General features: G+C 38.0%; 3 protein-coding genes across 4 annotated transcripts in view; 2 read left to right on the top strand and 1 right to left on the bottom strand.

Moving 5' to 3' along the window:
* LOC113113693 (ras guanyl-releasing protein 3-like) overlaps positions 1-12,244 on the top strand; it is a 28,716-nt gene extending 16,472 nt beyond the window's left edge. For both annotated transcript variants that reach the window (XM_026280089.1, XM_026280091.1), the window contains exons 5-17: positions 2,065-2,196; positions 2,789-2,936; positions 3,530-3,703; positions 4,443-4,559; positions 4,952-5,227; positions 5,365-5,445; positions 5,791-5,904; positions 6,113-6,228; positions 7,067-7,214; positions 8,276-8,312; positions 8,470-8,619; positions 8,943-9,331; positions 10,647-12,244. In XM_026280089.1, the coding sequence (XP_026135874.1) occupies positions 2,065-2,196; positions 2,789-2,936; positions 3,530-3,703; positions 4,443-4,559; positions 4,952-5,227; positions 5,365-5,445; positions 5,791-5,904; positions 6,113-6,228; positions 7,067-7,214; positions 8,276-8,312; positions 8,470-8,619; positions 8,943-9,331; positions 10,647-10,655 (1,891 nt within the window). In that variant the 3' untranslated portion in view covers positions 10,656-12,244. The remainder of the gene's footprint in view (positions 1-2,064; positions 2,197-2,788; positions 2,937-3,529; positions 3,704-4,442; positions 4,560-4,951; positions 5,228-5,364; positions 5,446-5,790; positions 5,905-6,112; positions 6,229-7,066; positions 7,215-8,275; positions 8,313-8,469; positions 8,620-8,942; positions 9,332-10,646) is intronic.
* Positions 12,245-14,736: 2,492 nt separating this feature from the next.
* On the bottom strand, positions 14,737-19,249 carry LOC113113692 (protein FAM98A). Its single transcript, XM_026280088.1, has 8 exons — positions 19,120-19,249; positions 18,266-18,414; positions 18,035-18,169; positions 17,486-17,670; positions 16,774-16,854; positions 16,540-16,656; positions 16,251-16,418; positions 14,737-16,047 (listed from the first exon to the last, which is right to left on the bottom strand). Exons 1-8 carry the CDS (start codon positions 19,158-19,160, stop codon positions 15,436-15,438), a joined length of 1,488 nt encoding a protein of 495 aa, XP_026135873.1. The 5' UTR covers positions 19,161-19,249; the 3' UTR covers positions 14,737-15,435.
* A 577-nt stretch (positions 19,250-19,826) lies between these two features.
* Positions 19,827-25,346, top strand: LOC113113689 (zinc finger protein 318-like). The gene is made up of 8 exons (XM_026280086.1): positions 19,827-20,167; positions 20,675-20,820; positions 21,298-21,820; positions 22,708-23,299; positions 23,766-23,842; positions 23,934-24,033; positions 24,253-24,371; positions 24,472-25,346. The coding sequence occupies exons 1-8, from the start codon at positions 19,952-19,954 to the stop codon at positions 24,874-24,876; spliced, it is 2,178 nt and encodes a 725-aa protein (XP_026135871.1). The 5' UTR covers positions 19,827-19,951; the 3' UTR covers positions 24,877-25,346.
* The last annotated feature ends 38 nt before the right edge of the window (positions 25,347-25,384 follow it).

Below are 25,384 nucleotides of genomic sequence, written 5' to 3'. Positions count from 1 at the left end.
AGCTCAGATCAGTGAGGCCTACGATCAGTCAGTTCCAAACAGAAACAAAAAAACCTGTGCTAATAGAAAGGAAACAAAATGATTGATTTTAAGATTTGGTAATAATGTAGCAGAACACAAAATTTATAAGTGATTTTTTTTTTTTTTTTTTTTTGTAGATTGGTCATTTTTGACTGGGAGCACCACAGGAATAATAAAAAAAAAACTGACAATGAAATTTTAAATGAATAAGGATATCAAAGACTTCTGCCCTATTTCTAGATGATTAGTCTAGTAAATTTGGCCATGACCATGCAAAGTCTTCTTTCGTCAAAGCACAAAATTCTCTCTGGATCATGCTAGAGAACATGATCGTTGGGGTTTACACAAACTCATGGCGTTCATGCAGCTTGTCATTTAAGCAAAAGGGGAAAAATAAATAATAAAACATTTTGAAATGCATGTTAATTTATCGGTTTTGACTATCAAATGTTATGTTAATATATAATACATTTAATATGCAATGTAATTTGCTATTTAAATCATTATATTAAGTTTAAAAAATGTGAAATAGTTTTTTCTAATTTGAAAAAGACACTTTCAAATACACAAAGATGCCAACAAATTGTGGTCAGTGTAACTTATCAGTTATCAGTGTAAATTGAGGTGTTGTGTAAAAGTTGTCTGATGACCTTTTGACTCCTACTCTCATTGGTCTCACTAATATGCACGGTTACACAATACCTACACCCTTGAGTTGTTTCCTCCTAACTGCATGATGTCACTCTGACTCACGCTGGGCACACTTTCCAGTTGGTGTTTATGTCTCAAAAAAGCAGAAAAACCAGAAAAGAATGTGTCTTTGGGTCTCCGTGCCCTTAGTGAGTCGGCAGTCAAAAACATCTACATAATTAACGATAAAGGGCATGCATCTGACATAAATACGCTTCATCCGTTCCTTTCTCCAGGGACTTGGTGAGAGTCACCAAAACAAAAACATCACAAAATGAAGGAGGTCAGTATTTTGCAGAACTGCGTCCTGTTTGGGGGAAAAGTAACCTTGCTTGATTTAAAATGTAACCTTAATATTTACTGGATATATCTAGTCAGGCAAGATTTGTTGGTGTTTTTCATGGGGTCCTCAGGAAATCAACTCTAGGCTAGCAGGGCTGTATTTATTTGATGCGTACAGTATAAAACCATATAAACAGTAATATTTTGAAATATTATTATGATTTAAAATGTTTTATATTTGAAAATATTATTAATAATATAATTTATTTCTGTGGTGTGAATTTTCAGCAGCCTTTACTCCAGTCTTCTGTGTCACACGATCCTGCAGAAATTATTCTAATATGCTGATTTAGTGCTCAAGAAACGTAAAGATTTTGTTTTGAGAGTATTGCAGAATTCAGACTCTGCTTCAAGGTTACATTTCCCCAAAGTACGTACGGTGATGATGGGTTTAAAGATTTTCTCAAGGCTGTTACCTGACAACAAACAGCATTAAGTATGGCAGCAGGAGCAGTACTGGAAGTAGAGGAAACTGATATATACAATGTGATTGGACAAGCAATTCATCAGCCTGCAGTTACAACAATTAGGTTTCTATCGTTTCGTTGAAATGTAAATGAGCTGGGGGAGAAAAAAATATACTTTCTCTGTAATACAGAGAGCCATTTGTACACTTTGGTAGACACTTGTGTTTAGCCACAGCAATGAAAGTTCAATGTAATTTATAACTTTCAAACCTGTGTGTGTGTGTGTGTGTGTGTGTGTGTGTGTGTGTGTGTGTGTGCGTGTGTGTGTTTTTGTGACATATCAGGACACAACTCTGTATAATGACATGGGTATGACACAGGTATTACAAGGAGAGGGTGACTTATGAGGACATAACCCATGTCCCCATTTTTCAAAACGCTTAAAAACCATACAGAATGAGTAAAATGCACAAAGTTTCCTGTGAGGGTTAGGTGTAAGGTTGGTGTAGGGCTTTAGAATATACAGTTTGTACCGTAAAAAACATTACGCCTATGGGATGTCCCCTCTTTTCACAAAAACAAACGTGTGTGTGTGTGTGTGTAGGTACTGGATAGCTGAATTCCCTGCAGAGTTTGATCTGGATCTGGGTTTGATCCGTCTTACAGAAGAATTTCGAGATGCAGCTGCTCAGCTGGGTGGTGACGAGCACATTAAACTACTTGACATTTCTACAATGTGAGTGTTGTTACAACACAAAAGCACTCACACAGGTTCTGATGGTTGTGTATCTGCTCACAATGTGCCCATCACTGACCGCTTCAGTTCTATTGACCTGTTTTACTTTAATCATGAACATCGGTTTAATCAAGATGAAAATACTTTGTTATAAATTCAAATGTTGCCCTTTTTTTGGCATAACTTGACACTAATGAGCATGTGTTTTAATCACTGATTCAGATTATGTGGAAATGATTGCATAGAGAATTATCCACCTGCCGCTTAGACTTTTGCACTAATTAACACTGAATGGCATGTTAAATTTCACACATTTCATGATTCTGTTATGACATTATGGCAGATGTCTTGTCATATTTGGTTAGTGAGCCTAAACTAAATTATAGTTTGTGCTGTGACATTACTGAGACAGTGTGACATAAATGAAGATCCATTTAAATAGTATGTTAAATTAATAATGTTATATTGTCTGAGAATGTTAATGAATATACAGTATACTGAAAGGTTGGGAAAAAATAACAATTTTTAATGTATTGTGTAGTAATAGACTATGAATGAACATAAAACAGTGAAAACGTGTTTTTTTCTTCAGCCCCTCATATGACTGGATGCGTAAACTGACTCAGCGAAAGAAACAGGTGAAGAAGGGTAAAGCGTCACTGCTGTTTGATCATCTGGAACCCATTGAGTTGGCCGAACACCTCACCTTCTTAGAGTACAAGTCCATCAGGAGGATTTCGGTTAGTGTGCACAGCAGAAATGGAAAAATAGAGTGTTTCCTTCACCTGGGAAGGCTGGCAGCTGTAGAGGACTTACGTCAGTGAAGATAATGCTTGTGTGTGTTTGTTTTTGTGATATAAAAAGAGAAAAGTCCATGCATATGAGAACACACTTTGGTTCACTTATCAGCGCTGCTGATTTTTTCCATTGGCCTACATTGTTATTCTTAGCAGCTAACACTCAAGTATTTTTTTCAGTTAGCAAACATCCTTCCTTTATCCATTCCTCCCTTCTAAATCAGTACCAAACTTTGTAAATATAATGTGATAGAAGCTCTGGAAAACCATGACATTTAAACGAATGGTTCAGCCAAAATGACTTTTTAATATGAGTCGATTCAATAGAATGAAACTGATTCAATATATCAGAATGACCATTTCATTTAGCACAATTATTCACTGGTTGGAAAAAGAAGCTTGTTACTGGAAAAGTTGTGTTACTTTGAAAACAGCTGAACTACTGTCATATGACTTTGTTGATGGTAGCAGCGTTGCTTTTAATATGCTTCTCTTTAAAAACTTGTATGAATGTGTCTTTATTTTTATGTTCTCAGTTCACGGATTACCAGAGTTACGTAATCCATGGCTGTCTAGTGGATAACCCTACATTAGAGCGCTCTATCGCTCTGTTTAATGGGATCTCCCAGTGGGTTCAGCTGATGGTTCTTAGTAAACTCACCCCTCAGCACAGAGCAGAGGTCATCAACAAATACATCCATGTTGCACAGGTAAGAACATACACGTATCTTCAGCTTGCCTATAGAAATAGGTATATTCCTAAATAATTCATTTAATATATAATAAAACAGGGGTAAGAAAGAAAACGGAAAAGATAAGCAAATTACAGGAAATGCAACTTCAAGGTGATGAAGCCCATAAAATGAATGCATTACTCATTATGAAAGGACCAAGTATGGAAAAAGGCCAGTAATCTTGAAAATAAACATGCGTTCTGGGTAACCCATTAAAGTGACGCGCTGTCTGACTGTTCCATTGATTACGCTAGTGCGAGACCCTTTACCCAGCAAACCACTTTCTGTCAGTGCATTCTGAAAGCAGCTAGATGACATTTCCAGCCCCTTTGATATGTAAATGTCTGCCAGCAAAAGATTTAGAGGGAGCCTCCTGCCTGCTCTCACGCCGCCAGGGGTGTATGAAACGCCTCTATTGTGAAGAGCACCCAGGCATCCATTCAGTACAAAGCCTGTGCTTTTAGTCTCTGTTTTAAGGCCTGCTGGGCATGATCCATGTCAGCTAATAGATGTTAAGTGTCGAGTTGCTGGAGCTCCAGTAATAAAGGAGAGCTGTGCTTTCATGAGATCAGCCAGCACTTGTGCAATTATACTGCAAATGAAAAGCCCTAGATTATATGTGAACTAATGGATCAAATCTATATCTATATGTCTATCTATATATCTGTCTATCTATCTATCGATTGATCTGACAGTCCATATATCTCTCTTTCAGAAACTGCTCCACCTGCAGAACTTTAACACCCTGATGGCTGTGGTCGGGGGTCTGAGTCACAGCTCTATTTCCCGCTTGAAGGAAACTCATTCTCACCTCAGCCCAGAGGTCACCAAGGTGCAACAGTCATTGCATATACAGCTGTTTAGTTTTCTTTAAGAATGATTAGGAAACTATTCACTCCCTTTTCCGTAACGTCAAACTGTCATTGGAGGCCAGCTCCCAGTGCTGAAGGAGTTTATTTGATGTTGGAAACATTTTAAAAGACATAATCTTACAGTTTGTTGTACAAAGGTTTTGCACAATGCAGATGTCACTGAGTTTGATGTTTGGTCGTATAATGCAAATGAATACATTTTAGTTTTAATTTAGGTGTCATTGCAGGCCCTTGTATATGAAAATGCACACACACACACAAAAAAGCGAGTGGTCAGACGTGTGATATTTAGAACACAAAACAGAAAGAGGTGATTAATTTCAGTAACTGTCATTTTCTATGCTATTGACAGATCTGGAATGAAATGACAGAGCTGGTTTCGTCAAAAGGCAATTACTGTGCTTACCGCAAAGCCTTCAGTGAAAGCGAAGGGTTTAAGATCCCAATCCTAGGTGTTCACCTGAAAGACCTGATCGCCGTGCACGTGGTCTTCCCGGACTGGGTGGGGGATGGGAAAGTGAACATCGTGAAGATGCATCAGCTGTATCTCACCTTTAATGAGCTGGTGTCCCTGCAGAGCGCTGTGGCTCAGGTGGAGCCCAACATGGACTTGATCTACCTGCTCACTGTGAGTTCTGCTCGCACGTCTCTGCTCATAAATCTCCACATTCAGTCAAAGGCTCACCACCACACTGAATCACAGTGCTTTTGTCCACTTAGGGAAATGATTGGATTTGGTTTGATTTTATGTCTTTTTGTGTAAAGCTGTCCTTGGATCTGTACTACACAGAGGATGAAATATACGAGCTGTCTCTGCTTCGAGAACCCCGTAACCCCAAATCTCAGGTAAGATGACAATACGGCCCATGCGTGCTCTGATCATTCACTACTGTTCAGAAATTCATATCATACAATATATATATATTTTTTATTAATAATTTATTTTTTATTTAGCAAGGATACATTAAATGGATCAGAAGTGACAGTAAAGACATTAATAATGTTACAAAATGATTTGCCTTGAAAAATAATTGCTTATTTGTGTAAATCCTGAAATCCCTTTGAATTGCAGTGTTATGATTGTAGACACTAATTCAACATGTTTTTGGTCATTTGGTCATCCATTACATGGATTTGTAAAAATCAGTGCAGAACAGAATTGATTTCATAACATCCATGTTTTTTCTGCAGCCCACATCCCCCACGACGCCCAACAAACCTCTGGCTCCATTGGACTGGGCCTCTGGGGTCACCACCAAACCAGATCCCTCGGTGGTGAACAAACACATCAGGAAAGTTGTGGATGTAAGATGTTGTCAACATCAATACTCAAAGACATTTATGATATTGATAAAAAACAGAATATTATGATTATGTCAAACCTATTTCTAATTTCCTTAATGGTTTAATCAGATGAATTTGATTGTATGGTAGATTATATCAATGCACATTTAACAGATCTGTGTTGCAACACATTCACTATATGTATTCCTGTTTTTCATTGCATGCGAAGTCTGTCTTTCGTAACTATGACCACGACCATGACGGATACATATCTCAGGAAGACTTTGAGAGCATCGCTGCAAATTTCCCTTTCCTCGATTCCTTCTGCGTGCTTGATAAAGACCAGTAAGTAGAGCAGCTCATAGTCTGTACTGTTGATCCTCTGAAGTCTGGGCAGAGATTCAGAAGTACTCGATGATATTGGAAGGGGACGCATCTCAATCCCGACAGGGTCGATTTAGTGTGCCTGGAAATTCCACAAAGGGTTCTTCTCAACCATGCTAAACTCATAAGCATGTTTAATCGCTGTAAATGGAGCAGAGCATGGCATGCTGACAAAACAACACCCATGATGTAATATTTAAACAACAAATAATACATTTTTAAACAGCAGTAAAGTGCAGTGTTTTTTTTTTTTTTGGGAAAATACTGCAATTTTTTAAGCCTGATGCTTTCTGTACCACTGTATGAATCCATAAAAGTTTATTTATATATTTATTTTTAATGATCAAAGAAAATGCATCATGTGTAATGCATCATTAGTCACCTCAGGCCATGCAGCTGCTCAGTGTATGTTACCTGTTGCACTGTCAGAAGTCTAAAGGTCATATCTCCCAGGAAAGGATGCACAGCATCAGGCACACACAGACTCTCTCACACACTCAGATATTCCCCAGGCGTCCTCTGTGGTTCATCTTAGCAGTTCAGTGCTCAAACCGTATTACTGACATGTGACTACGCGCATTTCTCCTGAGCTCTTGAACTCACACTAATGGTTCTATTCAGATATCGTACCTGTTTTGACACAGGAAGCAAAGAAATACCACTTTATAAGTTGGAGCAGTGGTTCTCAACCATGTTCCTGGAGGCCCCCCAACACTGCATGTTTTCCATGTCAACATGGAACATGGTTGGGAACCACTGAGTTGGAGGATATAATGATGATCTCTCTCTTTTTGTGCAGGGATGGATTGATCAGTAAGGATGAGATGATGGCATATTTCCTGCGTGCCAACCCGCTGCTGCAGTGTAAGATGGGGCCTGGATTTATTCACAACTTCCAGGAGATGACTTACCTGAAGCCAACATTCTGTGAACACTGCGCTGGATTTGTAAGAGCTGATTTTATTTGGCTCATAAAGAAATACTAAATTTACTTATTTCCATTCGCATAAGCACAATTGCTAATGTATTTTGAGAGATTTATTCAGAGCTACTATCTGGGACTGAAGTTCAGTAGAAGTCTTCTGAGGGCCTCATTACTGCGTGTGTGTGTGTATGTGTGGGCAAACAAGAAAACCTAACAAGACCTGAGTTTACCACAACATCACATAACCAATCCTTAAAACAACAGTTTCTAGCTGTTTCTCACTCTCAAGGTTTCTGGTTAGTTAAGTAAGAAATTGTATTGCTATGCTCATTACAGGCCAAGTGGCTGACCGTTAAAAATAATGAAATATACCACCATTCATAAGTTTGGAGTCCGTCACATTTTCATTTTTCTTAAAGAAATTCTATAGTATAGAAAAATACTTTTGTTTAGCAAGAATGCTTTAAAAATGCCTTGATGAGCGTAAGCGACTTCTTTCTAAAACATTAAAAATTAAAAGTATTACCCAACCCAAACTTTCAAACAAGAAGAAATGGAGGATGTTTGTATATGTATGTATATATATCTATATATATATATATATAGATATATATACGTATAACAGAATTAAAGTACAAAATTATGTCTTTCTTAGGAAATGCAGCACTTTTCCTGTTGCAACTGAACTAAATATTCTGCGCTGATGAACTATAGACTGAGTGTATACACTACAGTGAGTGTTCAGTCATAATCACTGCTGCTCAAATTGTTCTGTATTAACACAGATGGTTAGACAGGAATCTGCTGAGTTACATGCACATTCCTTTAAACAGACTTTCACACACAAACACACACACACACACACACACAGATCTACCTTGTCACACTATATTGCACAGGAAGGGTGCAATGTGTGGAAGTATCCTGTTTATTACTCATGGGTCTGTGTACAGAAAACCATGAACTCAAACAGCATGAAGCTGCTGCTTCTTCTTCCCCAATTGATATTTACTTACATTCTTCTCTCTCTCCAATTTGTTGTCTACATGGCCTTCCTTTTCACCCCGTGGTCCATGTTTTCAGCTCTGGGGAATTATTAAACAAGGATACAAGTGCAAAGGTAAAACATAAATAAATAGAGAAAAATCACAGTAGATGTTGATGCTTGAGGAGTGCACTAATCTTGTCAAATCATTACTAGTTTGTTTTCTCTGATTATTTAGTTGATCTTATTTATCTATCCATGTAAATGCACACTTTCTGTTGCTTGTTTTCAGATTGTGGTGTGAACTGCCATAAACAGTGTCGTGAGCTACTGGTTTTGGCCTGTCGACGTCTCCCTCGGTCCACATCACTAGGCAATGTGTCTCCTGGAGTGCTCACACACAGCTCTTTACCCAGCAGCCCCAACCTGCCGACCTGTAAAGGTGAAAATACACCTGTACAGTACATCACCATCTGCTTATCTCAGAGTAAAACAGGGTGAAATGCATAGATGTGTGTGATCTCTTTCTCTGTCTCTCTCGAGCACACACAAACATACACTTAACAACTGTTGTATCGTCATTTCTACATGCATTTAAAAAAATTATAATATTCATAATTTAATGTGAAAGCTAGTATCACCATATGGTTTCAATGAAAAAATAACTATTAGCCAGTCACTGATTAAACATAAACCAAGATAATTCTTTGCAAACAAGTTCCCCAATTCCCTTTGCTAATGTTCTCGTGTCCTGTTATTGCACAGATGATGATGATGAGGTGTTTACGTTCCATGCTGTGTCACCATCGTCCAGCTCCGACCTGGAGGGAAAGTCCATCACGCTGATGACCGGTTCAGCTCAGCGCATCTCAGTGCGGCTCCAGAGAGCCACCACCAGTCAGGCCACGCAGACAGAACCCCTGTGGTCCGAAAACGGCTGGGTGGCCGTTGCAGACAGCGGTTCACACACCTTCCCCAAGATGAGGTACAGGCCGCACCGCAAAGTATCCAAAAGCAAAGGCTTTGCTCGCTGGGAGAACGACACACAGAGTTCGGCAGCGACGAGGAACAGCCGGAGCTCGCATGACCACAGCGAAGACTCACGGCAGAATGGACTTGCAGAACAACATATGAACAGAATTAGGACCTCTGAGGTACGACTGGGTGAAAAGCATCTCATTTGAATTCTGAAGAAATTATCCGGTAGCTATTGTTAAAGCTGCAGTCAGTGTGTTGTCCTCAGCTTTGATTGAGCAGGAAGACCTTGTGTATACCATAAACCACCGCCTTAATTTGATGTCTTTTATTAATTCCTACTTCCCTTCCTGCCTCTCTCATGGCCCTGAAACATCTTTTCATGAAACTCTGCTCAACCATTGCCATAGAAACACCAAGGCTCCACGTTCGGCCCCTTCTCTCGTCACTCTAGAGATAATGTTTTTCAGACGCCGCAGAGCCACGAGCACCACAGCACTCACACTGGGCCTAAATACGGAGTAGCACTAACCTGAATAGGGCTCTAGGCTGTTATTTTAGGACCTGGCAGACACTTTGTTCTGGGTTAAAATGCAGAGCATATGTCTGACCAGGATTGTGTTGCTGTGTTTGTTTAATTCAGATCTCTATGTCATTTGTAGAACAGACTTTAATAAGGCAGGGTCACTTGACACACTGGGATTTAACCGTTGTTGCACCTGTCAGTGTTACAATGCAGAATTCCTTTTTTTTTTTAAGGTGAATATTCATGTTTAATTACTTAAACATTTTAAATTTTTTTAGGCAGACATATAAAACCACAATACTTCATTTAAAGTATTTTTATAATTATAATAATTTATTTTTATGTTCCAGATCTTTTTATTAAAGCTAACAGATTTCTTACAGAAAACAAAAACAAAAAAAAAACATTTACATTTGGGGGAAGTGTTTTTTAAATGTATTTTGCTCGTCAAGGTTGCATTTATTTGGTAAAGCTACAATAAAAACAAATTAGTTACAATGTGAAATAAATTATTTAAATTTATTATATATTTAATTTGAAATATGTTTTCTTATAAATATATAATAAATATAAATATATAAATACATATTAATATTTACATGATAATATAATTTAAAATGTAATAAATTCTTATGGTAAAGCTGAATTGAAATATGACCATGAAATATTTTGTCAAGAATGTTAAATAAATAAAATTTCAAAATAACAGCAATGATTTTGTAAATAAAAATCTTTTGTGATATTATTAATTAATTTAATGCATCCTTGCTGAATATATTTTTTTTTTTATCCTCAGACTTTTGAATTGTAGTGTACAATGAAGGACATATTTGCCAGAAATATAAAATATAAAAAAATAAATAAAATAAAATAAAAACTAGGAGTTTCTTAAAAACATTAAGAAAGTTAATTTTCTTGTGATTGAAAAGGCTCTCCTGTCCTCATTATCTTCCACTGTGTGTTTTCAGATCAGCTGACTTGACTGCTCTGTGGGCCCGTGCAGGACACCCTGGAGCCTGTCAGGACCAGGGCCCAGAGGGCTGTCCGCTCTAGGGGGCGTGCTGGGGTGTCTCATGCCTCCAGTGGATCAGGAATAGGGCCACTATTTCTACAGCCACAGTAAAAGAGGTGCGTCAGGCAACCCGCGGACTGAACTGGGGGAAGGGTTGCATCAAAGGAAAGGTCTAAACAGACTAAGCAGAGAGTGACTGCACTGTGCTGTTCTGTAACAGACAGGTTGGAAACCTAAAAGAATCACTGGAAGCTGATGTGACGGATACATCAGCGTGATAATAGATGTCTGAGCAAGAGTATTCAAGGTTATGCCGTTGACGTGTTTTCGACGCACACTCTGATTTTCTTTCTCCAAAAACACTACTCAGAAAGACACGCTGGATGTGAAAATTATATTCAGGATGTCTAAAGTCGTAAGTGGAACTGGCACATATGAAGATAAATGCATGTATCTCAGAACATTAAAACACTAACTTCATTTATGTGTTACCCAGCAACACATTATTATCTGAAGTGGAAGGTACATTGAGTTTTAAAACCTTTACCCCAAATATAATTATAAACCCACCTTCACTCTTAAAAAAAACATATTATTTCTCCAATGTTTTGCAATATAGTTGTGTCTCCTGTGCTTGAGAAAAGGCAGTAACCTCTGACCTTATGCATCATTACATCAACACTGCTTAACAACATTGTTAGCTATATATCTATAAATATGAATTCAAAGTCTTCAATTCTGCCGACACAGGTGTGCCATCGACCAGGTGTTTATATGGCCTCTGTTGCTAAGCGCCAGATGAGTCCATCGATAGTCTGTCGCCAAGACAACACAGTGTCCTTCAACACCATACTGTATGTACTGAAATAAGTCTGACACCCATACATCTCAGCTCAGTTAGAGCCCGACAGGCTCAGATGGGACAAGCCTCATATGATAATTTTTGCAGACAGTGTGTGTGTGTGTGAGAGAGAGAGAGCGAGTCAGAAACCACAGGTGGATCAACAGATCATCTAAGACAAACAGTGATTATAGTCGGTCTTTGAGCCTATAGGATTACGTAGATGCTCTTCTGGCACCTCAATTGCAGATTTAAAGAGACAGTTGCCCAAAGAATGAACATTCTGTCATTATTCACTCACCCTCACGGCTTCAGTAACTAAAATGAGTTTATTTATTGTGGAAAACAAAAGGATTTTCATACAATGAACGTGAATAGTGACCATGTCTGTTAGGCAAGATTTTCAGTGAATATCAGTATAAATTTTAATTTATTTCTCTCCAAAAAATCGATTGAAGGCTTATGAAGACTTGGCATGAGTCGTATGGACAAATATGGTGTTTTTGTTTTGTTGTTGGTTCTCATTCACTTTCATTGTATGGGAGATAGAATCTTGAAAGAAGACTTCACAAAAGAAAGTCAGATTGTTAAAAACAACATGCGAGGAATGAAAGGTGCTTCTCAATAAATTAGAATGTCGAGGAAAAGTTCATTTATTTCAGTAATTCAACTCTCAATTGTGAAACTCATGTACTAAATAAATTCAATGCACCACAGCCTTATGAGGATTGTCAAGCAAAAACGATTCAAGAATTTGAGTGAACTTCACAAGGAATGGACTGAGGCTGGGGTCAAGAGCCACCACACACTGACGTGTCAAGGAATTTGGCTACAGTTGTCGTATTCCTCTTGTTAAGCCACTCCTGAACCATAGACAACGTCAGAGGCGTCTTACCTGGGCTAAGGAAAAGATGAACTAGAACTGTTGCTCAGTGGACCAAAGTCCTTTTTTCAAATGAGAGCAAGTCTTGTATTTCATTTGGAAACCAAGGTCCTAGAGTCTTTTGAAAACCAAAGTCACTGCACCCATTTACCAAGAAATTTTGGAGCACTTCATGCTTCCTTCTGCTGGCCAACTTTTTGAAGATGCTAATTTCATTTTCAAGCAGGAATTGGCACCTGCCCCCACTGCCAAAAACACCAAAAGTTGGTTAAGTGACCATGGTGTTGGTGTGCTTAACTACCCAGCAAACTCACTGAACCCCGTAGAGAATCTATGGGCTATTGTAAAGAAGAAAATGGTAAACAAGAGACCAAAAAATGCATATGAGCTGAAGGCTACTGTCAAAGAAACCTGGCCTTCCACACCACTTCAGCAGTGCCACAAACTGATCACCTCCATGCCACGCCAAAATGAGGCAGTAATTAAAGCAAAAGGAGCCCCTACCAAGTATTGAGTACATGTACAATAAATTAACATACTTTCCAGAAGGCCAACAGTTCACTAAAAAAAATTTTTAATTGGTCTTATGAAATATTCTAATTTGTTGATATGAATTGGTTGAATTGAGCGAATTGGTGAGTTTTTATTAAAATTGAGCCAAAATCACCACATTGAAAAGAACCAAAGACTTAAACTACTTCAGTCTGTGTGCGCTGGATTTATTTAATACATGAGTTTCGCAATTTCAATTGAATTACTGAAATAAATGAACTTTTCCTCGACATTCTACTTTATTGAGAAGCACCTGTAAAAGAATACAGAATTAATGTTAGATGCCAGTGGCTCATGTTAATGATATCCTGAAGCAGTTGAGAACCATATCTGCTATCTGAAGCCTTGATGTGTAGTGCTAAAAAGTGTCTGTTATCAGAATCAGACTATTATTCTAATGCTGTGCTAATGATCCTGCTCTCATCTGTTTATGTCTGATAGAATGAATGAATGTGTATCTGTAATGCAAGTTAGCATTCAAATTGTCAGAGATCAGAAGAGAGGTGTTAAGGCATTTGCTAAATGTAATTAAGTTTGCTTTGATGTAGCATATCAAGCATACTACTGAGAGAGAGATCGTTCACCACAAAATTAAGATTCTGTCATCGTTTAATGAATTTACAACATTTTGAGAATTTTTTTTTTTTTCTTAATACATTGAGAGGCAGTGAATACAAAGATCCTTCAAAATATAATCTATTACGTTTTTATTTTCCAGATGTTTGGCTTAACTATCCCTTTAAAATTACAAATTTAAGCATGACTTTCAGAGACTTAAAGTTGCAGAACCTCCTGTGGGATATTTTTTATACATCTGTTGTCTTTTGACTTATTGATAAGAATTACTGCGAAAGCGTTCCAATGATCATTCAAGCACATGTTATTTGACTTATGAGCACCAGCAGCCATATTTAATTTTTTTTTTAATCTTCTGCAAACATCTTTAAGTAATATAAAGTCTGCGAGATCGAGAGATGTAGCCTATATAGAAAATCTGATGACTCTTGCCACTTCTGGGACATCATACAAATGCTGACATATGGTTCGTGTGCAGTGAGCAGGTCATCTCAGCAAATCAGGGTTGCCAATGAAAATAAGCTTGACCCATAAAACCAATCATTAAACAACAAGGGACTTTTACCATCTTGGACTGGAATATTTGGAGAACATTTATGTTACTTTAACTGGAAAACACATACAAGTATTATATTAAAAGTATTTATAATGTATTTTTGAAGTCAAAATAACTGGACATAGATATAACTGCTTTAACTAGAAAGAGCGTGATAATTGAATACGTTATATGCAGAAATGTTTTATGATTCCTTCATCGCACTGTTATTCACTTGCTGTTCATGGAAAACATCAATAAACACACTACCCTAAAACAGACTAATCACAACCATTTAAAACGTAAAAATTCTAGTTTGTGATTGTTTCCTATTGACTGGCTTAAAACTGTGATTAAGTAGAGTTGAATGTTTAGGATTTGCCAAATTTGACGGGTATAAAACAAAAATTGCTCTCTATCGCCCTCATGTGGCCACTGTATTTCTAAGCACGTCACGATCACACTGCATCATAGGAATCTGCATAATTTCTGTAAATTTTTGTACTTAATTTAAAAAGTTTTTTTTGTCACTGTAATGGCTGATATTTTATTGCCACTAAAATAATTCAAGAAAATGAAAGAAACTGTCATCATTTGAAATTAATCAGTTTTCTGTGAATAAAAAAGGTTAATAAAATAAAATACACCAAGACAGTGAGCTCTTTTCTTTATGGTTTATTTAATCATTCATAAACCTTTACACATTGTAAAGGTGAACTGTATCCATTCTTTCCCAAAACAGCAAAAACTCATGTCAGTCAATCAACCTCAGCGTTTCCACACAGTCAGCAAATGAAAATTCACACGTGAGCATGACCTCTACTCCCATTACCAAAATCTCACTGAGGGAGATAAGAAAAAAAGGTTTAACTAATGTGATAATCAGTGAAATGACAGGATGGACATTGAGAACTAATGATGTTAAAGTAACTTTTCCCCTAGAATAAAAAAAAGTTTGAGGACTTCCTACTATAAGGCTTCGTCAGATTGTCGGGGCAGCGAGATCAGGCAGTAGACTGGACTGAAGTCAATCATCATGAGGAAGGAAGAAGAAAAACCCAGCAACATAAAGTTCATCCTATTTTTTTTGGCAACCCAAGCACGCACTTCCAAATACCTGAAGTAGTTTAAATGGTATTCCTGAAGCGGAATGATTTAAACCAACCTTACACATGCAGAAGCACATTGTTCATTCAGAGGAGATCTCTGGCAAGCAGACTCCACAGGCACCATATGAATGATGAGATGTTATGCCTATCCTCTCATTCAGAGGCCTGTCTCTCTCTCTCTCTCAGTCTCCCACCCTCAGAGAATTGTGGCTCCTCTTTGACGCTGTAGATCGCAGGAACAGTCTCTTTTCAGCTAGTAAACTGTCTTCCCTGGCCAAAGCCGGCCTGGTTATACTGGTGCCCACCTTGCTGAAAGAACTGCTCAAATTGCCCACCTTGATTAATATTTTGCCCACCTCTTCCGCCCCATCCTCCTCCCTGCCCACTTCCTCTTCCTCTTCCTCTACCCCCACGCCCGCCCCTTCCTCCTCGCTCCTGGTGTCGTCCTCCATCTTGATAGTAGCCTTCTTGCTGGTAACTCCCACCTCCACCCGGATGCCCTGGTCCTTGCTGGCCTCCTTGGTAGCCTCCACCTCGATATCCCCCGTCCTGGTAATGGCCCTGGTATCCACCTCCACCAGAGCCATCCTGCCAGTTCCCCTGCGCTTTACCTCCACGGTAGTCTCCTCTCCCACCTCTGCCGCCACCTCCACATCTCTCATGACCTCCACGGCCTCCTTGCTGATCGTAGCCACCTCTTCCACCACCTCTTCCTCCTCCACCACCACCACCAGAGTAGTACTGTCCTCCACCGCCCCCTTGTGGACCATCTTGCCGTTTCTGCCATGAGGGCATCTCTGGAGGTGGGGCTTCGATCTCATTGGGTCTCCCTCCTCGATCAGGAACACGACCCATCAGGACCTAATAAAACAATCATAATAGTTCACAATATTACTGTTTTACTGTATTTTTAATCAATTGAACGCAGCCTTAGTGAGCATAAGACACTTCCTTCAAAAACATTTCAAAATCTTGCCAACCTCTAACATCTGAAATAGTGCAGCTACAGTTAAAGATTACATACGGTTTAAAAGAACGGGAAAATACATTCAAAATGAACCCACCTTGTTGATGGCACAGGCGGTTTTCTCCCTGATGCGACCACTGCTGGTTCTCAAGATCTTTGATAAATCTTCTCTAGCAGCAAACAGGTGAGCCACAGACACTCTGCTTTTAGTGGCCAGCACCACACGGAGAGGCTGGTACACTTTCGAAACTCTTTCAACATGTGTCTGCATAGAATTACAAAGTCAAGTTGAATTCAGGTCACGTTTTTTATTCATTGTTTTAGTTTAATCAGTGTAGACTTCTTGTTTAATGTTATACATAAAGTAAAACGAGAGATTCTTGTACCTTGGCTCTTTCCGACCAGCCAAAAGACTGCACCGTCACGTCCAGTCGTTTTAGCAACATCTTTCTTCTGACTTCATACTCATTCACAAGTGCTTGATTTATTGCTTCAATTTTCTCCTGGAGATAAAAAACACACACTTCTAATTAAAATGTGCAGGTGAGTTGAACTCAGTGTTAAATTTAAAATTGTTAGTTTAGTGCTTTTAGAAGATTAAAATCAAAAGCAGAGCTTACCCAATGTACAGGGCCCAGTGGTTTCTTCAGTAGAGGTTCTCCTATATGAGAGGGAGGGACCTTGGACAAAGCTTCCTTCAGCTGTGGGAAACAATGCCTTTTATTAGAACCTACTGGCTTACTGTGCAAACAAACAATGACTCACCAATAAACATGCACATGCATTCTTATATGAACAAAAAAGATTTGAATACAATATTACATAAGCTTCACAACAGTTGCATCATTCTAATGTTGATTAAACTGGATTCTTCTAAATGGAATGTGTAACAGCAGTTAATAATTAGAATTGGCTCTAAATATGATCGTTAAAAAAAATCATGACTTAAAAGTGTGAAACTGTTTTTTACTAAAACTATTAAATATGTTTTAATTAACTGAAAATAAGCTGAAATCAAATATCAGATAAACAAATGCAAATAAAAAAAATCACATTTCCTTAATAACTGAAATAAAATAGTTTTAAGATTATGTAGTAAGCTTAATATATTTTTTTTACTAAAAATGACAAAAACTCAAATTAAAATGAAAACTAAAACATTAAATGTAAAAGCTAATTCATCATATTAATAAATATTATATTAGTATATAAACAATACTTAAATAACACTGGTGAGAAAGCACAGTGGTTTTCTGCACAAATCCATTAGTGAACCAATGTGTGTGCACACATTTATTATATTAACATAAACTGCCTGTTCATAAACCTCACTTTTTTCTCAATACCACTGAAAAACTGGAACATGGTGATGTTGGCGGGAGGTTTGGACATGCCCAGAGCCATACAGATGCTCTTCAGCTCTATGAAGACTTTACTGCCGCCGGTCTCTTGCACCTTCTTCTGGGGCTGGTTGACCAGAATCATCCTAGACGCCTCGAGCTCGGAGAGCAAGAAGCCTGGAAGAAAGGTAGGAGTTTGAAAAATATTTGATAGAGGATCTTGAAACAATGTTACTTCGCCACTGGAACACTATAATAGTTTTATTTATTTTTGAATTAGTCTTTTATTTATTTAGTAATTTTAATGTTTTAAATCTAGTAATTTTAATGTCTACATAGTTCATGTTAATTGTATAGTAATTTATACTTATTTTAGTAAATCAAGTAAAAAATAAATAAATAAATAAATAAATAATAATAATATTATATATATATATATATATATATATATATATATATATATATATATATATATATATATATATATATATAGTTCATTTTATTTAAAAATTCACCCCCCCCATGAGCATTGTTAACATACTCAGTAGTAACAGGCAGTTGTTTGCATTCAGCAGACGTTTGGTGACCTCTCCGGTGACTAGAGCTGGATACGGACAGCACAGTTCAGCTAAAAGACCACTCATCTCCAGCTGAAACCCCTCAGCTTCGCTCGGACCTGCACAAGCCACACCAAAACAAACCCAGAATTCACACTCTGACTGACACTTCCTTGGTCCCGTAGATTATATTTGATATGTAGAATCACACTCACAGTTGGTCGCGTGCACATTCTCTTCTAGTCTGCAGTAGAGCTTCAGCTCAGACACAAGCCAGGCACAGAGTTTAGTGAACTCTGGAGATGCAGCGCCACCAGTCAAAGCTGTCTCAAGAGCTCCGTCCTCAAGGAGAGGACCCTGGTATCTGCAAACACACACAAACACACTTTTCAGAGCAGTTTATTTGCTTTTGCTTGCATTTCGATATGGTTCTGGGTCATCCTGCAGTGCTTCTGCTATTTAGGTGAACGTGAACAGTGCAATAGCTAAGCAAACTTATCTCTTGTATACATTTAAAAAAGCTAAACGCTTTCAATTAAGAAAATACGACATTATACCACATTTAGTTCTGGTCCTCAAACAGCATTACCAATAATTGAGCTATTACATCTAAACATCTTTATTCTCACACAAACACGACCCATTCCTACCAGTCCTTCACTGATTCTAGAATGAACTCGTCTGACACATTGGGAGTTGGTCATGTGGTGACAAGAGGTGTGCTCATTTAGCCTATAATGAGTCAGGCTATTTTTGGCAGAGGAGATATTTGAGATTTTTGAGCACTGCTGACGCTGCACGGCCCAAGCTTCATTGACTATATAAATCGTGCTCTCAAACACGTGTGCCACTGCCAACATCCCCAGATCTATTATAATATGACAGACAACAAATCGCCGGAAATCAAAAATTTATTCAGAACAGAGAAATAGGTTCTGTTTCTCAGGTAACGCAGAACACCGGCGTCCCGGAACATTCAAGCACGAGCTCAGATTTCTGCCGTTAAACCGACTATAAAAACCGGCTATTAATTTTAAAAAAATGACAACGAGAGGTTTGATTCACTTACCCAAGGTCCTCCAAAGAATCAAGAGTATCAGTTAGTTCCATTATAAATTACTCTATCTAACAGCTGTAAATACTGAAACGCTAGGTTGGCATAATGGAGGCGAAGGGACATATTGTAATGGGGTCCTCACAATTACTGTAGGTGACCAGAAACATGCCGGAAACATTTTATCAGTTCTTGCTTTCGCTTTTTATTATTATTATTAGTAGTAGTAGTAGTAGTAGTAGTAGTAGTATTCGTATTATTATTATTATTGGCTTCACAAATTACCTTAAAGAAAATATACAATATATTTCAAATAATTACACATTTTATTATAAATTTAATTATTTATTTTATTTTATTTAACAACTCAATTGTTATATTATTTTATATATAAATATTTTTTTTTAATGTATTCGATTATTATTTGCTATGGATAATGAGAATACTGGAACTATCTATCTATCTATCTATCTATCTATCTATCTATCTATCTATCTATCTATCTATCTATCTATCTATATTTATATTAAACTTGTACAAAGCCTTTATTTAACATACTAAATAAATTATGATTAATTAGCATTTTGTGTTGGATTTTTAATTTACCCTTTATTTTATCACGTATTATCTACATAATAATAAGTGAAACAGTTTTGAACTGGCATCTGCTGGTCAAGCATTTCTGTGATCTGCGCTGTGGTTTCTTTTACTGTCTGTGGTTCCAGTCCTGCAGGCGGCGCTGTGGCCGCGCACAGACTTATGTAGACGCACAAGAGCTTAGAGAGTAAATGAAAAAATAAACTCGTTGCAACTACACATATATTGATCAGATATTTATGCACAAAAGATGTACCGAGGTACGTCAAACCCGGACTATCGCCGGCCACCGGTACCCCCGTCAGGGTTCGGACACCCTGCAGCATCTTTTGGACCTCCGCCGTTCTGCCCTCCTTTCGGGGTTCCTCCGGGGCCTCGGTACTGTGCTCCTCCGCCCGGTCCTCCTCCTCCGGGACGCCCGTACGGAACAGGGATTGACAACTACAACAGGGAATCCTTTTACGAGGTTCGTGTTTTTCCGTCCAGCCATAAACCCAATCAGCATTTTCTTTTCGCAGCATTGGCTATATCCACTATTTATAACTCTAATTTATTGCATATATCCAGTATCTTTGGATTCACTGTAAGAAATAAATTTTCAGTGCAGTGCATGAAAGTTTAATAAACTAGTATTGCATGTTGTTAATTGAAAGGCAATTTCAAGCAGTGTGACATGTCTTGCTTCATTTAAAAATACTTAAAGCATGCATTTACAATAGCACCAATTTGTTTGATTGATTAGTGACCTGCAAATATTTAAATACTTTGTCATAATTTGCTTAAAAATGTAGGGTTTAAAGACTATTCTTTCTAGGTTTAAATCACAGAAATCTCAATGAAGATTTTCACTGTGATCTCTAGACTTTTGTACTGGATATTATATTAATCTTGTATCGTTATATGAATATGGCCAAGTTACTTGTCAGTGTGTAGTGATATTAATATTTCTTTCATTCCTGTCTTTCTCCTGAAGAACCGACCCTTCACCAGCCCCACTACTGACCAAAGTGGGTCCACGCTGATCAGCTCTCTGCTCACACCTTCAAATCAGAATCAGATTGGTCACTCTTCTCAAAACTGGTCAACCAAAAGTATAGATGATCAAAACCAAGAAGTCAGGTATCAGGAGCTAAACAAGGAGCTTGTCTATGTTTAATCTGAATTGTGACATAATTGCTAACCATGCATTGAATTTAAATACAGATTAATTATTTTAAAAAATTAGACTTGGAAAGATTTTTAAAATGTTAAAGAAAGAAGTCCCTTGTGCTCACCAAGGCTGTATTTATTTAATCAATAAATGCAGTAAAAACAGTAATATACTGAATTATTATTTCAATTAAAATAATTGACTTTTATTTTTTAATATTTATTTTTTTCTAAGTAATTTATCACTTTGACATTTTCAGCAGCCATTATTTCAGTCTTCAGTGTCATATGATCCTTCAGAAATCATTCTAATATGCATATTCGACACTCAAGTAACCTTTATTATTATTATCAATATTGTATGTGTGTATGTTTGCGTGTGTCTATGTCTGTGCATATAAAATTGTTAATTAACCCTAAATACATTTCCATTGTGTTTCAATAAAGGAAAAAGGCAGAAGAGTTTCTACGAATCCTGAAAGCAAGTGACCGGATTGAGCTGCCAGGAGATAAAAATGACAGTGGCACAGGAGACAAGCATCCAAACCGAACGCGGAGTCGGAGCAGAGGGAAGAGCCGTCCACGCAGTCGCAGCAGGAGTCATGGAAGGAGCCGGGGTCTTAGTCAATCTCGGAGTCGTGGAAAGAGCCGTGCTCGCAGCAGAACGCGCAGCCGTAGTCGCAGCCGAGGTAAAAGCCGCACAAGGGCCAAAAGTCGTGCAAGGAGCCGTAGCCGCAGTCGTAGTCTCGGGAAGAGCGGAGCGCACAGTAAGAGTCAGTCACGTGTGAGCCCCAGCCAGACAAAACAGTCTTCCAGAGGGACTGTTGAAGGCTCTGGCAGCACCAGCAGTGGAATAAGTCTTGGTGGTAGTGCCATGCCTGATCAATTTCATGGACTAAGACAGATCCTACAGAACAAAGATCTAGACAAACACCTGCCTTTGGTCAAGAATGCCCTCCTTATAAACCAGGTGCATAACACAATCTCTGAAAGTTTTAAGTTTCTATATTTTTTGGTTTATGGTTCAATTACATCATGTTTATTAACACTACACAAGGTTACTTTTTTTATTTTTATTTTTTATAAAACAAAGTTATTAATGAGACTGTCCAAAAAAGCCACCTTCCAAACCATTTTACATGAATCCACTTTGATAAACCTGTAATAATATTAAAGTTTTACAATACAATATAATATAAATATTTTTAGGGAATTGCATACAAACGTCATTCCCACATGCTTGTCATGTAATTTCCATATGCAAAGAAAAGTATATTAGGTTGTGGGTAGCATAAACGAGAAATCTTGACCATAAATCATGGCAAACCTCTAAGGAATAACCAGTGGTAAAAACAAAAAGTATTAAAAAAAACATATCATGTACCTAAAAATTAATAACATAAAAATGCTGTTCATGGTTATTAATTGTTTTTTAAAAAGTTTATATTTTAGTAAATAATTTGAAAATTCTTGAAACGCTTATTAAGTAGTTTGACATAACCTATTAATGTTAAAAAAAAAACACTTATGTGATATTTATGATTTTTTTTTAAATCTATATTTGTAAAATAATTTGTACTTTTTAAAAATACTGATTAAGATGTCTTTGTTAAAATATATTTTTATCTTTATTTTGACACTTTAACAGTCAATACATTTGAACTTTAAATCAACTTTAATGCAACTTTAGGGTACACTTTTAGGAACTAGGAACTTACTCGATTTTTAAGTGAACTTTTTTTTATTTGTTGTTGATTCTTATCATTGACATTTCATCTCGTTGACTTCCAGACCATTTAAACTCCCATAATTTTCTCGACATGTAATGTGAATTCTCTTTCTTTGTCTTCTACACAGAATGCTGATGACACAAGGGGAATGTTTCTGGCAAATCAGTCTGCAGTTAGAGGCTTCCACATCCCACAACCTGAAATCTCTGCTGAACACTTCTATGGTTCCCTGCTTCCGCACGAGACGGCTGGCGGAGACAGCGGCAGCTTTTCCAATATCTTATCCTGGAACACACCCAACCAGCAGCCTGAAACCAAGCCTGCGTTCCAGACTGTTGAAGATGAAGAGAAATTCCTATATGGAGAGGAAGAGGAGCGATCCAAACCTCAGGCTGTGACGGTTCCCTTGGCCCAGACGAGATCTGTGAGGTCTCCGGTTCATCATCTCAGTAAAGAACAGCAGGCTCTCAGTCTTCAGGAACCCAAAGTGCATGCCATGCCTGCTAGCGTGCAGCCCGCTGCTTCTGGCACCACAAAAGTCTCTCCAGAGGAATGCGAGAAGGTGAGAACCCTCCTGAGGACTGTCGGCCTGAATCCAAGCATGTCTGACATCTGTAAAATGGCTGCCAGACTAAAAGAAAAAAAGGGAGAACAAGGAGTTCCAGCCTCGCTCTCAATGCTCAAACCAGCCCTGGAGGCGTTGCAAGCACTGTCCAGAGGTCAGAACCAGCATGATTTCTGCTTTTTAGTTGTCAATTTGATCTAAAGTGAAACTTGAACGTTTGATAAAGACCAAGCCCTATCGAGTATTGAAAATATTACAATCACTTCAGCAGAGTTAGAGTACTGAGTACTGAACATTCTCTCCATATCAGTGGGAGGTTTTTAAAACGTTTAAAAAAGTATTTTCAAAAGGGTTTTAAAAATGATAATGTATAAAGCTAAACATGCTGAAATGATCATTAATTGAAATCTGTAATTGGTTGGAATTAATTAATGGTCTTTTAAGCTGCAGATTTGTGTCCGGAGATTCTTGAAAGTGTATTTTAGGAGCCCGCATTGCATCATAGCCATGTTTTGTTCTTGATGTTTGTCAGCTATTTGAAGAAATGATAAAAAAGACCTAGAAGACTTCGCAAGAATCTTGTGCTTGGAATGCATTCAAGTGTTAGTGTCTGTTTTCAGCATCCAAAACAGATGACAGTAGGAGTAATCGCTCCGGAAGCAGCCATTCTCATCAAGAGTCCAAGAGTCAGGAGAAGGTATGAGGAGTCTGGAAATCTGCCTGGCATCTCAACTCTTAAAGACTCAGTATTATGTCAAGCTAACTGTGAACACTCTTCACTGTTTTAGAAGATGGACGAGAAGGAGCGAGACACACGAGAGAAACAGATTCAAAAGAAAAGGAAGGAGTACCTGGTGAAGGAACTGGAGGGTCTGCTGAAACAGGAAGGTATTGATCGAGCCCTTCAACTTGAGCAACCCATCTAAAGAAGTTACTTAAAGATGTGATTTCAGCTGCCTCGCTAATGTCCACTGTATCCATTTTATGTATAAATAAGCAAAATTATCATGATTAAGATCTTTAAAATATCACAGAATGCTTTTGAACCAATGATACTTGTTCTTTTGGTTCAATTTATTTAAGTATCATCATGCATCTTGATTGTAGGTGGGGGTGATTTGATCCCGGTGATAGGTTTCTTCTGCCAGCGCTGTGAGGAGTTCTTCAACGATCTGAACAGTGCAGAGAGACATGTAGAAAGTCACAGCCGCAAGGACAGGAACAAGGTGGCACTATAAATGCCATTTCCATCACTTACTCTAATCTGGAACACAGAATACTGAATTGTGGGAAAGAAACATCAGCTTTTCTCTCTTGTCTTTGCAGACAACAGGGTCACAGGAGCAGCACAGGGATGCTAAGAGACATGAAGACCAGCATCTCTCATCATCTCACAGACGAGACGGCACACACAGTAGGCCTGAGAGGTCGACATCCTCACGGGTCTTCCAGGACCAGAGGGAACGCAGTCCCGACAGGAAGCACACCAGAGACGAAAGAAGCCCTCGTTCTACAGATGTCAAACTCAAAAACGAGCCAGAGGGCAAAGACTGTAAAGAGGAGAGCAAAGACAAATACAAAGTGAAAAAGGAAAAAACGGTTGACGACGATGATGCGGGATCAACAAAGAGTGAGAAAAAGAAAAAGAAGAAGGAGAAGAAAATGAAGAAAAAAGAAAAGAAGAAAAAAAAGGACAAGAAAAAAGCAGAGGGTGATAAGGGTTCACCTTAGTCGGTGTACTTCTAAAAGCATCAGCTGTAGCTGCACTACATCTCAATCAGCAGTCACCGGTGAGTCTTCTCTGGTTGAAGGCCGAAATATGATGTAAATGTTGTTATGCATCCTGTATATGATACTCTGATCGCATACAGAGACACTTTTAGCATGTTACATTTAATTGTGATCAACCAGAGAAGATTTAAAACCTAAAACTCCAGAACTTTCTAGAAATGTGCAGACATTCTGGTCGCATATCCAGCCCAACCATTTGTCATTGTCCCATAAACAGTATTCCACACCCCAAACATGCTGCAGCGTTCCTGCTCTGAAGAATGTTAACATTCATAGTAGGATTGAAAAAGTTTATGCAGTAATAAAAGGTTTTTTGGATTAGAGATTGGTGGTCAGTGGTTTCCGTTTGCTTTATTACCCTCATGTAAATGCCTGATTAAATAAATTAGACATTTTTTCTGTTTATTATATTTTCATGGTTAATTGTGTTTTTTGTGTCTTTAAGACT

The sequence above is a fragment of the Carassius auratus genome, chromosome 14, assembly GCF_003368295.1.
Source record: "Carassius auratus strain Wakin chromosome 14, ASM336829v1, whole genome shotgun sequence".
Lineage (NCBI taxonomy): Eukaryota > Metazoa > Chordata > Actinopteri > Cypriniformes > Cyprinidae > Carassius > Carassius auratus.
The sequence above is the reverse complement of the archived record's forward strand: the minus strand, read 5'-3'. Positions and strand labels throughout refer to the sequence as shown.